General features: G+C 38.8%; 1 protein-coding gene across 6 annotated transcripts in view; it reads left to right on the forward strand.

The window, feature by feature from the left end:
• PLCL2 (phospholipase C like 2) overlaps nucleotides 1-15,934 on the forward strand; it is a 247,265-nt gene that overhangs the window by 171,610 nt on the left and 59,721 nt on the right. For all 6 annotated transcript variants that reach the window (XM_054680392.2, XM_054680393.2, XM_526146.8 and 3 more), the window contains one exon: nucleotides 2,325-2,528. In XM_054680392.2, the coding sequence (XP_054536367.1) occupies nucleotides 2,325-2,528 (204 nt within the window). The remainder of the gene's footprint in view (nucleotides 1-2,324; nucleotides 2,529-15,934) is intronic.

Genomic DNA, 15,934 nt, shown 5'->3' on the forward strand with positions numbered 1-15,934 from the left:
CTCGTTGCTGTGTTACACACCTTCGTCCCAGTCCCCGTTAATGACTGCTGAACAGTTCCTTGTTTTTTTCTAATAGTATACATGGGAATCTCTGGGATTTCTGAATATTCCTTACCTGGAACACAAATTGATGATCTATCAAAATAAAAAGGATATAGGTCAAAGTAAAATGGATGTGATCCAGTCCTTTCTTACGAAGCTGTAATGCTGAGGAGATGGGAAACCTTTAAATGAGCCATAAATATATGTGTATGCATAGTGAGCCTCCTCTTGATTTGAGAGGATAGCTAGTTCTGTAAGTAAAAGAGATGTCTGTATTTATTAGAAGTTTAAGATAATAATTACCTCTGAAATATATAATGGCTAAAAGCAGTCAGTTAGGAATTACATATTTAATTAAGGATCGCCCACACATCTAGCCATACACTAGGACCCCTGTGTGACACAGAGCTAGACAGCAAGGGCCTGCCTCATGCAGACAGCAGCCCTAACCTGTCATAGTGTGTGAGAAGTGGTGTGTGTGTGATAAGTGCTCCATGTCTGTTTATTTTGTATTTTAAAAATTATATTTTAAAATGACCAATGAGAATGATGCCAACAAATAAAATCTGACTGAGAAAATTCAACGTTTTTTCCATATCAGCTAATTCTATGTGTACTTCGTGAATAAAAGACCTTCCCACAATAAGGAAATTTGTTTTCTTTCTCTTAAAATAAAAGCATAACAGACATATGAAGGGCTTTTCCCTGTTTTTGAGGGTGAAAGTGGTTTGGTAAACCCTCAGCTCTGAGCGAGCGCATTGTCCACTGCCCAGTGGCTGCTGTGGTGTGTGTGACACAGAATTCCTTTGAGGATTTGTCAGAGCTCAAGCATTGTCTTTTCCAAAGCCTCGTCTGCACTGAACCTGACAAAGCAGTCGGTAGTGATACTGAATGAGCACCTGCCATGCACAAGCAATCTAGGCCATGAAGATGCAGTGGTGAACAAACAGATTGACTGCCTGCCTTTAAGGGGCTTGCATGCTAGTTGGGGGCAGGCAGTGGGAAGGGGAAACAGACAGGAGGCAGGCAGATAAACAAATAGAACAACTGCAGGTATGAGTAAGTGGTGTAATAAGAGTGACTGGGGAACTGCACTTTAAATATCACAGTCATGATTGATTTCTGTAACTGTCAATATCAAAGTGATTTGAGCCAATGATCTATAGTTTGATGTCCATATTTAAAGCAATATTAATAAAAATGAAATGTTTAAATTTAAAACTAAAGTGTTCATTCCCAAGAACCTGCATCATTTGAGAGCAGAAGGCACAGGCCTGCAGGGCCTAGGTCCACCCCCTCTGCCCGCATGCCCGGCCTGGACCAGCACCCAAGTGTGCCTGAAATAGCCCACCTGACTCTTATTATGATTATAATTGGCCTGTTATTACTCACGGTGACTCAAAGCATGGGCCTTAACATCAACAGCTTTCAGGTAAAATCTTGACTCCTTCACTTACTAGCTGTGTGACGCTAGACAAACAGAGAAGGATTATAGCTAAGGCTCAGTCTTCTCATCCATAACATGGCTTGCTGTGTGGATTAAATGGAAGTAATGTGTAATAAATATGCCTAGTATGGCTTAGCACTTAGTAAGTGTTCCTAGAAGGCCAGCTCATGGCATTTTACAGTGTTGAAGGTTTTTCTTTAATGGGTATTTAAATGGCATACCTCTGGTGATTAGAAAAAAGAGAGAGGCATTGGGATCAGCAGTGACACTAATAGGGGAAGGTCACAGGTAACCAAGGTCCCTGCTGGGCAGACTCACCAGAGAACAGTAGCATCCTCAAAGGTTCTTTAGATTTTGAGCCAGCAGGCATAAATAGATGAGAGATTCAGGTTTCTACCTTGCAAATATTTCTTTCCCTTTTGTATGGCTGGCATATTTGATACTTATTTTAAATCTGATTTGATTTTTTTTCTCCTAAATCTTTACCCTCTTTGAATGCAGAAGCTATTCTCTCTGTTTGCTCATAGTTGCATATCCGCATCAGCACTACTATGAACTTTGGGCTGAAAAGAAGCCTTGCCCTTCAGAAGAATTTGACTTATTTGCATTTTCAGTACTTTTGATAAATTGGTGTTACAAATGTCCATAACAGCATTTACTTTGGATAATAGCCATTTTTCCCAGGATAAAACAATCATTAGCCAATTCTGTTATAACACTGCTAATAACTTTTGTACCAGGTGGTTCAAGCATAATCAGATATATCAAATATAATATCCATGAGAAATTAAAACCCCCAGTTAATTACAAATGCTCCTTTCATTCCATTTAACAGAATGCGGTGGTGTCATTCAAGGAACTGTGTGGCCTCTCCTCTGTGGCCAATCTCATGCAGTGCATGTTGGCGGTGTCTCCCCGCTTTCTGGGGCCCGATAACACACCCCTAGTGGTCCTAAATCTCAGCGAGCAGTACCCCACAATGGAGCTGCAGGGAATTGTGCCGGAGGTTCTGAAGAAGATCGTAACAACTTATGACATGGTGAGTTGTCCTTTGTCCGTTTACGTAGCCTGGGTGAGAGAGATATCCTAAGACAACACAGCAGACATACTTTGGAGCTTTTGCTGAAGTGCACTTTCCTATTTCATGCTTCATTCACCTATGCTGGAGAAGTAATTCACCTGACCTTGCTGTATTTGAAAGAGATTAGTGTTTTGTTGTTTTTGAAAGCAGAATTCAGAGACACTCACCTCAGTTGGATTAAACATTAGTTAGCTTCTCAGCTATATCTGAATTGATTTTTAAAGGATGCACCATTTTCCACACAGATGTAGGAACGAGTTTTTAAAAATCTTCTCCTGCAGCCAGTGATTGATTGTTCGTTTTCATTTTATTTTCATTTTTTCAACTGGTAAAGGCAAGAAATTTAACTTAAAAATGTAATGCCATGAGGGACAGGTGCCTGTATCACATGACTCTGCACTAGGCTGTGGTTTCCCTTCTTACAGGAGCTGCTCTGTGATGCCTGTATTTGTAATGAGCTTAACACTAATGGGGTATCCTCAGGACACCTAGAATATTACATTTTTCTACTTAAGATTTACCTTGCATTTTCTTAATCACATCCTGCCCTTACTGTAATTTTTTTATTTATCATAACTCTAAGAGAGAATTTATTGGGTGAAGGACACCCATTTCAAGTGTATGATGTAGTTGAAGCTGTCATTGACTCTTCAACCTATCAGGGTTAAGGGTGGTGTTGGACACTCCCCTCCCAGATGGGCCAGGCTGTCTTCCAGTATTATTTAGAGTACTTGGGGGTGAGTACCTCATCTGCTACCTCCTCCACTCCAAAAGCACAAGCTAAGACCACGAAACTCTAGGTTTCTTCTGATGTAGCTTGCTGTGCTCAAGGACAAAACAGGATCGGCATCATAAACCTAAACAGAAATATTTTTGACTGTTTCATAAGTTGTCTGAAAGCTGTAATTTAGAGGGATTTATGCAATTCAAGGGAAAGAAAAAAGACGTTGGGCCAGCACTTCTCAACTGTGACTACTTCGTAGGTTTCTTAGGATGTTAGTAAATATCACATAGGGGAAGGGTTTCATAGGATGTCAGTAAATATCACATGGGGGGAAAGTTCCTTGACTAAATAATTTTGGGAAATACTAGTTTGAACAAAAGTAATCAGATATCTTTACTGCAGGATTTCTTAGAACCTTTTATTTGCTATCACCATGAGTTCCAAGATAGTGATAGAGTATTTCCAGTTTCACAAATTGACTTGACCATTGGAATACTATTTCTAAAAACAAAGATTCTGGAAAGTATATATTTTGGAAAATGCTTCTTCAGTCTTTGGATGAATAAGTCTAGAAGTACAAGTCAGAAGAATGCAGTGTTTTAAACAGCTTATGAGTTCATTACCTTAAAAAAAGTGATATTTGTGCATTTTGTAGATCCTATGAAGTAGTCACACACTGTAGTGGGGGCTGTTTCCTTCTTAGCATTCATGGTAACCTTAAGAGACACCAGGAACTGAATATTGGACACTGCAAGCAAACTACATAGAGTGGCACCCTCCTGCAGAGAGGAGGGAGGCCAGGGTCAGGTGTCTGATGAGCCTCAGGTGCTGAGTGCCACTGTGCTGAGTGCCAAAGGGGTCCACAAAGACTCATATGAACTGCCCCATCCTCGGGGAGCCATCAAGTCCACCAGGAAAGAAAGTGAGGCTGGGGACCAACATCAACACAGGAAGCATGCTGAGATTCCTTTGGTGGGGAAATGGAAGAAGGGGTAAAAATGGAAAAGTCTGAAGATCTTTTACATGCTATGAACCAGACTGCCTAAATAGTTCTTGACTTAAGTTTTATGAGATGAAGCCAAAAAAAGTATCTGATATTTATAAACGCTTTTTAAGCATAAGCCACAAATATAATCACATACCTGTTTCATTGACCAAAATCTAATATGATTTACCCCCTAAGACATTTGCTTGATTTCTATGACAGTCATACAGTGACATTTCTTCATGGCGAGCTTTTTAACAGGGACTTCTTGAGAGTGGGGTGGTAGTACCCCGTGGAGGTGATAACAGCATAACAGGGCAGGCCAAGTTCAGGGGCTGATTTCTGCTCTATCAAGAGTGTGTGATCATAGCTGGTTTCTCATGGTCTATGTTAAAAATCCTCATGGCCACCAGCAACCTTTATGGCACTCATAGCAATATTCGGCTCAGGAATGGCTCATTGCTCCTTGGTTCCCTGCCTCTTCCTCTTGGATTGGTAGATGCTAGCTCTTAATATGTAACTCTTATTTGCATCTAACTGTATCATTATGTTGTTATAGATTTGGCAAGACAGAATATGCTAGCTTGCTTAAAATTTTTAAATTATAAAATTACTCTTTTATAATGTATAATTGAACTAGCTGTGCAGCCTTATACTGCCTAATTTATCGATATGTTCTGTTAATTCCATCTGATAAAATAAGCTAATAAAATATTTAAAATTAAATTTAAATTATGGCTGCAGCAATATTATAACTCTTGTAATATTTTGCAGTTCTTTTTAGTGACTTAATGGTTTCTTACCTTGTGACAATTTATTAAAGCTAGCCAGAATAGATTAAATATTGATGGAAAATGTACTAACGGTCTCGGACAGCCCGTAACTCTAAATATAGCTCTTTATTTTTGTAATGTTATGTTGAGCTTGCCCCAAAATTAACCTTAGAAATAAGATCTTATTTCATTCTGTTGACTTCCCATGTATAATGTATGGAGGCGAATGAGAAGTAAAGGCAAGTTGAGAAACTCCTCCAGAACTCCTGTGTCATGGCCAGTCTACATGCCTAAAGTGTGTCTTCCTGTGAGGACAGTGCCATGGTACCTCCTAAAATGTACAGATGTGTATTTATGCTATCAAGATTGTGATTACTTTTCAATATCTAGACTCTATTAATAAAATAGTATTTCAGAAGTGTGCTAGTTTTGTGAAAACGGAGAATGCAGATTGTTGTCCTAATGGCTGCCGTGATTACTACCAACAAACAGGCCTGGAAAACTGCCAGAATTGTGCTTTTACAGGACTTGTGGTGCTCTCGTGGCTCCTGTGGTGGAGTGAGCCTGGGACCTAGCTCAAGAAGGCAGGTATCAGAGCCATTCAGGAGTGGAAAAGAAGAGAAATTCACACACCTCCTTAGACTAGGCAGATTAAGGGAGTTTTAGTAGGAACTGGACTGGGATGGAAAGTGGGAATGACCCTATTAGCAGTGCTGGAGTCAGAGACATGAGTGTGGGATAGAAGGCACCTGCTGAACTTGTGCCTGGAGGCCTGGGGCACACAGATGACCCTTCTTCCTCCCAATGGTGAGCAAGGGCCCTAGAGTCCTCTCCTGCTAGAACCTAGAGCACAAAAGCTGCACATAGCAACCCTAGGTAGGGAAATTGTAGCAGGGCTGGAAGGGAGCCTCATGCAAATGGAGGCTTACAGGGCGTTTAAATGAGGCGTCTTTGTCCCCTTAAGCTCAGTGTCCTTAAGTACTTCATCCCATGATTTTGGGGCTCAACCTGTGAGGGCTCATCTTCCTCCAGTCAGCTTGTCCTCTCTGCCTCTCTTAATGGAAGTGACCCTTGAGTCCCTTTTTTCATACCTATCTACTTTTTTTCAACAGATGGGGCCTGGGCTCCATTATTAAGCCATGTGGTTGGGCTTTTGCCCACAACCCCTTATTTATTGCATTGGACAGCATACATTATTATATCATACATCATGACCATAAAGTCAGAGGGTCAAACTTTTGAACCAAACAATTGATTTGCTTTAAAGATGTCATGTTTGGTTGTTTTGAAGTGGCATATAATAGAAATTTAATTGGTTTATTTCAATAAAACAGATACAAAATAAGTTACTGTATTTTTGGTGATGAATTCAACACCCATTTATAAGCTCTTAGCACGTGCACTGCTCACTCATCAACAGCAAGTATTTATTGAGTGCCTACTGTGTACCAGTGACTATTCTAGGCAACATGAGGTAATATAAAGATGAAAAAGACTTTTTTTTTCCTTTGAGGAGCTTATAATTTAGTTGAAGAGATGCTGCAGTATGTTTATAGATAACTGATAAGATGATAGACAATAGATAGTAAATAGATATTTTAAAATATATAAATGAATTATTTGAATCTTCAAAGGAGAGAATGGTTAGTTTCAGGTTCAGAGATTAGGAAGACTTCAGTGAAACATTGGCCTTGAACTAGACCTGTAAGAATGATTTGGAATTCAACTGGTAAAGAGGAGGCTATTGCAAGATGAGTTCGTAGGGTGAAACATGCTCACAGGTGAAATATGCTCAAGCACATATTCTGGGAAATCCAGGCTTGGACTGTAACAAATAGTAGGGAGTCCTTGCACATTTTTGAGCAAAGGGCTATGCTCAGAATTAGGCATTATGGACTCTGGGAGACTTGGAGTGAAATAGAACTCAGAGACCACCTATTGAGCACCTTTATTTTGCACGTGAGAAAATGGAAACCCTGTAGCACAACAAATTAATGGCAGAACCGGGATTGGCACCCAAGTGGTATCTCTGTCCAATTTTTTTCTGCAATCCAGATCAGAAAAATTAACTGTGTAGAATGTGTAGATGAATGATCAATATAGCAATAAAGCCCAAGTAACTGTAATAATAATAATATACAGTTATTCATGTGGGGCTCTTGAAGTCACAGGCACCTTATTTTTTGTTCTTGTGCCCCATAAAGATAGAAAATTCTTCATTTTGCATTTTCACATATATTAAAAGGCAGATTTAATGCACTTAAAATAAAGAAAACTGTAATCAGTAGATCAAATCCCACTCAAAGAAATGCGATCATAAATGTCTGAACACATTGTTTATAATTTCAGAAAACAAAAGTTTAAATATTTTACTTAAAATATATATAAATGAGCTTGAATACACCCACTATTGACAATCAAGATCAAGATTGAACTTGTTCGCTCATGTAATTAAGGGCTGGTAAGAGAAAATAAGGAATATGTAACCTGAGTTTAAGAGATTCTAGGGAATATCTGGATACTCTTCATAGTACACAGTGTTTTTAAGAATGGATTTGCACTGGCATTTCGGTGCATCTCTTCTCCCCCATCAATGTAAGTGATCTAATTCATCATCTTTTTAAACTGAAGTGACTTTTACTATCCTTTTTATGTTGAGAGTGATAATTCCATTCTCTAGCTATCTTTATTAGATGCAGATTTACCACCTGTTTTAAACTTGAATGTTTAAAATTGTTATGAGACCTGTACTAACATATAGAGACCAAGGAGTCAACATTCTTCCTCTATAGAGAGAAAACATTGAAAATTTAAATATTTTGTGACGTATTACATAAAAAGTAAGTTCTTTTCTAAAGTTTTTTGTTAATTTTGCTGCAGTTTTTCTGTCATGGACTGTGCTTTAGTCATTGTAATTAAATTGAAGTCGTAGAGAGGAAAAAGGAGAGAAGAGGAAAAAAATAAAGAAAATGAAGCCCATCTCTCTCTTACAGGCAGTACGGTGGTTCACATACACAGCAAATGGGCAGCCCCCACCTGTTCAGAGATTATACATGAATTCATTCTTGTCATTGCAGTTCCATTCTCTGTACTTTCCCTTTGAAATTAATTTTTTCAGTCATTTTTTTTGCAACTTCACAAAAGTCTTGATTTTAATTGCCTTCAGGTTTAATTAAGAAAGCATACTCTGAGGAATCCATTTCCCCAGTAGAAAATAGTACTTTTTAAAGGGAGGAACAAGATGCTTTGTCTGGGAGGATATTATTTGCTCTCTCTGAGTGTTTTTATATAAGTTGCTGAGTAGTCTCTTCTAACACATGACTTTAAATATTTCTTAAATAAAACAAGGTTATTTAAATAAAATATGTGAAATGAAGGTTTTTTTCCTTACACAGAAATGTTGGCAGTTGACATGCAGCATCATGAACATTCTGGGTTAAGTTGTTGGTATGGTGTCATATACTTTTTCTTGTTACTTCTTAATTCAGTGAAGAGATAAATCACACTTCATAATTAATGGAGTCTGCTGGTTTGGACCAAGCCAGAGATGATCTGTAATAAGGTTACTATTGATCCCCATCTCCTTTGTGGCTTCTTTTATCACTCTCCTGCCTCAGTCATTAAAAGCTTCTTTTAATTAGAGGTGTCGACACTACCAACTTTTATAACTGTAGAAAAAAGACCAGATGGAATATTGTGCTTTGGGATAAGAATAAGCTAAAAATGAATGAAAGAAGGAAGGGAGGGTGGAAGGGAGTTTTGGGAAAGGTAGATGCATCCTACAGAGTGATGATTTGAAACCCAAAGGCTATTGTTTAATTTGATGACTGGAGAGGTCCAGCCAATGTTTCCAAAATCAGTTTCTCTGAAATCATCAAAACCATTGATGAGCCATTTTGTAATGGTTCAAGTTACCAAGCCAGTGGAAGTGAAAATAAATGTTTAAACGATACAGTGTGCTGGTAGCATCACATGTATTATCAGATGAGAAGTACCAGGCCGCCACACAGTGATCAGGAGCTGGGAGATTGAGAAACCTTTGGGAGATTGTGCTTCAAGCATGTAAGTAGTGGTAATTGTAAGATTTTTCTTCTGATCCAGTTTTCTAGCTTAACATGTCTCCACAGAAACCACTGAGGAACACATATTTTAAAGTATTCTTACACACACACACACACACACACACACACACACACCCCAGATACTAAGCAAGGAACAGTTGAGGAAAGAGTAGCACTTTAGGGGATGGCAGTCCGCTTGAAAGAGACTTCATCACATAGCATCACAGAGCAGCTTTTATCCATTAAGTTTGATATCCATCTCTAAACTCTCTGGGAGGATGACTTTAATAGATTTCAACATGTTGTCAGATGATGTCCTCAGACAAGAAATGATAAATGCTATTAAGCAACCTACTATGTCATCTGACATACTAACAGTCTGATTTAAAATTGCCAAGTAAGCAAGGAAACAAGAGCTGGGGTGCCATCCAGCCCTATTGGTGAATGAGAAATGGGACCCGGCTGTTAGCATCACTTCAGTTCCTGGATAGATTTCATTTGAGCCATCACCACCTAGAGAACTGTTAGGGGGCAGTGGTTTAGGGCCATGTATTTGATAGGGTCTCCATGGTTTTACTTTTCTGTTTAGAGCATTTTTATTGTTTTTTAAAGGGACAAAGGCAGATTGCTAATTTTTCAAACACTTTAGTTCCCTGAATCTGGTAGAAAATATGAATATATCTGAAACCCAAAGCTCAAGAAAAGTTAGGGAACTTCTTTGTAAACCTATGCTTTACACAAAAGAATACTACTACATTTTTTATAAAACTAAGATATTCGAAGTACTGTAGTCTTTTTTCTTCCTATGCAAAAGTAGAGGAGTTACTTCCTATGTTCCCATCAAATTCCACATCGAATATTGGATTTTGCTCCTGTATAATTTCTTCAAGGCTTATTTTTGATACTTTTTCAATAGTTTCTCTGTGTTTCTGCAGTGGCTGAAGGTGCCTCCTAAGTTCTTTGCTAAGTTCTTCTCTCTGTCAAGGACCCTTACAGGAAATTTAAAAAAAAGAAAGAAAGAAAAGGATTTTATGTATCTTTAAAATTCTGTTAGTGCTCTGGAGATAATATACACAGTTCTTTTGGTCAACTGGCAGCTTCCAAAGCTGCGAGGAAGCACTTAGCTTCCTTACCCCCATTTATTCAGTAAACTTTTTGTCATTACTAGACTTTGAATAAATAAACTTTAATTGAGTGGAGGAGGCAATGCTGGCTGACTTCTCGTTTCTGTGGCCCTAATTCTAGTTGAGCCTTTCATCACCTTATGCTGTATGGCAGAGTTTGAGTTCAAGCTTCATACTCATCCCAGGTGAAAAAGAAAATGTAACTTTCTTACCTCTCTTATGAGGGAGGTAGATGTCCCTGGATTTTAATTCTGTTGGTAAACTTCATCTATTGCATTCATTACATTATTCGTTTTGGACTGTAAATGCTCAGCTCTTTAGGTAAAATGCTCAGTCTCTCTGACTTTCTCTCTTTCCCCCTCTTCCTTCACAAAGTGGCCACTGGTTGCCTGGAGAGGGTGTGGTTGCAAACCCTTCTTTTTGTGTTCTTGGCAAAGAATGTCTAAACATCTAAAGCCACCATCCTCTCCTCCACTTTCTATTCACCTTGAGGTGGGTACATAGTGGGGGGATTTCCCAGCTCCAACATGAGTCACTCAATACTGCAAGAGGCGTTATTTCCTCCTCTCTGTTCTCTCTGTCAAGAAAGCTGCAAGAGCCAGCTCCTTTCCTCCTGCCTCAGAGCTGCAATTCCCTTGGCTCAACCTTTGTATTTGGAAGGAAGTCTCCTCCACCTTAGGGGGATAACACTGTGTGATCTACGGGTTGTTTCTCCATGATATGGTTTGGCTGTGTCCCCACCCAAATCTCAACTTGAATTGTATCTCCCAGAATTCCCACGTGTTGTGGGAGGGACCCAGGGGGAGGTAGTTGAATCATGGGGGCCAGTCTTTCCTGTGCTATTCTTGTGATAGCGAATAAGTCTCACGAGATCTGATGGGTTTATCAGGGATTTCCACTTTGCTTCTTTCTTATTCTCTCTTGCCACCACCATGTAAGAAATGCCTTTTACCTTCTGCCATGATTGTGAGACCTCCCCAGCCATGTGGAACTGTAAGTCAAATTAATCCTCCTTTTCTTCCCAGTCTCGGGTATGTCTTTATCAGCAGCATGAAAACAGACTAATACACTCGATATGTTGAAATAATTTAGAACATCATTTGATAAATCCTGATTTTCAAGTCTATCATTTTGGTGGGAACCTGAGCAAAAATCTAATTTGACCTTTAAAACTGACAAATGTCTCTGTGTTCATAAGATAGTTGCTCCTCATCCAAGCTCTGAAACTTGTCCTTTGAATAGGTGGAAAGCTCCAGGGAAAACATGATTCATTAACTATGGCAACATCTGTGAAAAGAAATAACTTATTGACACCATCCCCATCACACTTGTGAGACTGTTGAAGCCACCCAGCCTGCAGCCTTTCCCTCTCTCCTGCAGTTCATCCTCTGGTTTGCCTTAAAGACATTCTTCCTGAAATATCACCCAGAGAAAGGCCTAGGTATTTCTGGGAGGGTCCAAGAGGTAGAGTTAGAAGTATGATGTGATAACTTTAAGAACTAAGCCAGCTGGAAGGATTATATTATGATCATCGAGAACAGTGGAGCCAAATTGCTCTGTTACCTTGACTATTTTTGTTAGGTGAATAACATTTTTTCTTAGAGCATCCTGGAAAAGTGGCATCCCTTTGGTGTGTTGAGATTGATGAAGAATTTGAGTTAAGCCTAATAATTGCCAAGAGAGAGAAAAAGGAGGGTGAAGTGTGAGAGGAATATCTTTAAGAACATACACTTCATGTCTATTTTCTTCTAGCAATTGAATCTTTCCAGCCTCAAGATTTTTTATTTACTGTTGAAACGTGCATCAAACACTACTGGCAATAGTATAAAGCCCTTTTTAAAAAAAGTTTTTATAGCATCTAGGATCTGTGCAGTATCTTAAATTGTGTAATTATTTTTGTAGTATTCACAGAATAGTATTGTCTCTACATTCAGTTTTGTGGATTGTGATTGTCCTCTTTGTAGAAATTCAAACAGAAAAGCAATGATCAAAGAAACAAAGAGCTTAATTGGCTTTCCATGTGTGGTAATTTGTATGTCTTTATGCAGTTTGTGAGTTCCAAATCTTTTCAGATTGACGAAAATGAAGACTAGCTGACCTAGAACATGTGACTCATAGCTCATTAATGCATTCAGCCTGCTTCTCCCTTTGAGTTGGGAGCCTCCTGCTCCCTATTACTTGGGACCCAGAGGAGACCCATGTTGCTCCTTGATCCTTCAATCTGTGCTGTGGGCACAGAGGCGGCTGTGCCAGCTTGTGCTGGCTACTTTGAAAGAAAAACAGATGTGTTCATCTTCATCCATATGTTTATGGAGACTAGTGATAGAAACCTGGGCGCTTCATGAGCGTGGGCTCCGTTTGAAACCCCAGGTACTCCTTGAGCCACACCCTGTTGGAGGGCACGGGATATACACCTTTACTGTTGAATTTAATTAGTTGTCCTAATGGTGGCAACTTCTGACCAGGTAGGATGATGTGAAGCCTGTCGTGGTTGTTCACTGCACCTGTGAATGAAGATGGAACATATTCAGGTTAGAGTTTAGAAAGTGTGTAAAGTTGCAGTGATAATATAATTTTATTGTTTAGAATCCTTATGTTCTTGATATCCTTCCTTGGCTCTATAAATGCAAGATCCATTCTTCAGGAATTAATTCAATCTATTGCCACCCATTCTTATGTAGTTTAGAGAGGTATATACTTTTTTATGGAGAAATTTGTCAGTGTTACATGTCCAGTGGAGTTGAGTTGGGAAGACTGAAATTATATCAGTCACTTACATTAAATTGTTAGTGGTGAGACATGGGTTTGTTTGTAAATGCCATGATGAGCTGCTCTATATTTGTGGACATGAGCTTTTGGGATGTACAATCACATTTTATAAGAAAAAATGGAATAATTTGGATGGAATATACTTTATAAAATGAAGCTATTGAAATAACCAGTTTATATGAGAAATCAGATATTTCAGAATTGTTTTGTAAATGTGATTGTTGACACCTACTTGGGCCACCTTCTGGCAGTAAGGTGTGCTAATTTCTGACCCTTTTTTCTGTCTGTTATGTCCCTGGTCATGAGCTGGAAAAAAATTCTAAGGTGTTTCTTCACAACCTTCTAAATAATGAGGTAGTGATTTTTCTCCACAGCTGATGTATTTCTATAAATAACGTTTGACATTTCATAAGCTTTGAAGCTCATATTTTGTTGTTACGTTACATTTGACCTCATGTTCATAAGAGATACAATTCAGCATTGCCTCTCGTTTTCACATGAGTGGGAAGACTCACCGTCACCCTCACCAAACCTCTCAGAGCAGCGCACGTGTCTGGAGGGTGAGTCCCTTCTGCACAGTAACTGCTCTGTCAGTGGGGACTGTGGGAACTGTCACTCGTTCGTTTATTTAACAGCTCCTGTTTTTCATTCTCTTCACTTCTATTCCCCCAGATTGCTGTGAAATAATTAATGCCACTCACCCCACCAAAATAACCACTTTTAATACCAGTAAGCTGATTTTACTACCAGACGAATTTATCAGGAATAAAAATAGCATTTAATAATGGTTTTAAGCCTTTTCTAACTTAATTAGGGCATTTAAAATTCTGAGCCATAAGAAAATTATTCTCACACAGTGGGTGGACAACATGATGTGTTAAGAGTTAAGTTTAACTCTACAAGCTTAATTACCAATTAGCTTAAAACTAACATGTTAAGGAGTTTAAAACATTTGTTTCCCTACCACATTAGTATTAGTCAGATGTTTAGGGCTAAATATTAGGGATTTTTATATGGAGATTTTATGTGAGATTATTCATCTACCTACAGAAATATTTAATTCAGATATTTTCTTTGAAATCAATGTTGATCATTCTAGTTTTCTTTGTGTTATATTCTGACACTGGACAGACATCAGATGGAGCCATACCATCATTTATATAATTCTGCGGCATGAAATAACTTTAGCTTTTAAATCACTTATCTGGGACAGATTACTCATGCTGTAATCCCAGCACTTTGGGAGGCCGAGGCAGACTTAATCTAGGAGTTTGAGACCAGCCTGGCCGACATGGTGAAACCCCATCTCTACTAAAATTCACAAATTAGCCAGGCATGATGGTGCATGCCTTTAGTCCCAGCTGCTCAGGAGGCTGAGGTGGGAAGATCGCTTGAACCCAGGAGGCAGAGGTTGCAGTGAGCTGAGATCACACCACTACACTCCAGTCTGGGTGACAGACTGAGACCCTGTCTCAAAAAATAAATAAATAAATAGATCGTTTATCATGTATTAGAAAAAAAACAAAACAAAATAAATTCTATCTTTGTGAATAGAAACAGCTATTTCATTATTTAGCTAAATATAACTGGGATGGTACGAATTTTAAGCTGTTTTCCTCAAACTAAGCCCTGTCTTCATTGTTAAACGTTAGAATTCTCCATAGCCAAAATTTTTTGGCCAACATATATCATAATATGTGTTTATTCTTTTAAAATACCAACTACACTTGATTTTTCATGTTCTTTCCTAAAAAGTGCATGTCGCATATCAAACTATATTATCTCAAGTACTTTGAGTCCAGTTTTACCAAGTGATGCATCATGTAACATTTTAGAGGAGGAGCTGAGAAACACATGTTTCTGTATAGTCTGAAAGCTGAGAATGGTTTTTACATTTTTAATTTATTGGAAAAATAAAAAATAATATCTTGTGATATGAAAGTCATATGAACTTCAAATTTTGCTCTCCATAAATGAAGTGTTTTTGGAAAACAACCACCTCCATTAAATATTATCAATGACTGCTTTCTCACTACAGTGGCAAAGTTGAGTAGGGTAGTTGTGACAGAAACTAAGCCTAAGCCTAGCAGCCTACAATGTTTACTGTCTGGCTCTGTACAGAACAAATTTGCCAACACTTCCAAAAGTGGATTGGGTAAAAGTCCTTAGGGTATTTTGATACAGTGATTTTCAAAGTCACCTTTGCCAACCTAAATTATGACTTTCTCTTTCTTTCTTTTCTCTTTTTCCTTTCTTTCTTTTCTTCCTTCCTTTCCTTTAAAATGTACTCACTGCATTTTGAGTTTTGATACATAAGAATGGGATTCTAATCGTTAACCTGGAGGAAGGAGGAGACTGTTATCGTTGCCTGAGCACTCCTCTGCTGGAAAAAGCAATGAGCCTGAATGTGGTTCTACTAATTGTTACGGTCAGAAACCTAAAGAAACAAGAGGTGGAAACTAAAAGAGGAAAAAGCCAGTGGAAATTAACGTTTGCTCTGATTTTAATAGCGCCCGTGAGGCAAGCATGCTACGTCAGTGGGAAGTGGTGACAATCCACCTGAGCTGTGTGCTATAACTCAATAACATTTGTAACTAATTTAACCTCACATATATTTAGTGTTTATGTATAACCATGGTTGTGCTGCTTGGTAATGAGGCATTAAAAATGAGCCAGTCCAAGAATTGAGTTTAAATAGCACTCCTTCTCTCAGCCAAATCAAGCATTTCTTGCTGAGGGGCTGAAGGGCTGGGTGGAGAGAAGGGAGTTGGGTAGAGTTAGGGAGCAGCTCTGCATCGTCTCTGAAAACCCCTCGTTTCCTCTCACCCTTTCCTAAGGCGAGGAGGAGGACTGTCTCCCAAACTGTAAAATCCAGGCTGTGCTAACCACGCTCAGTTTAAAGGAAGGGATTATAAAAGTGCTTGAGGT

The sequence above is a fragment of the Pan troglodytes genome, chromosome 2, assembly GCF_028858775.2.
Source record: "Pan troglodytes isolate AG18354 chromosome 2, NHGRI_mPanTro3-v2.0_pri, whole genome shotgun sequence".
Classification (NCBI taxonomy): domain Eukaryota; kingdom Metazoa; phylum Chordata; class Mammalia; order Primates; family Hominidae; genus Pan; species Pan troglodytes.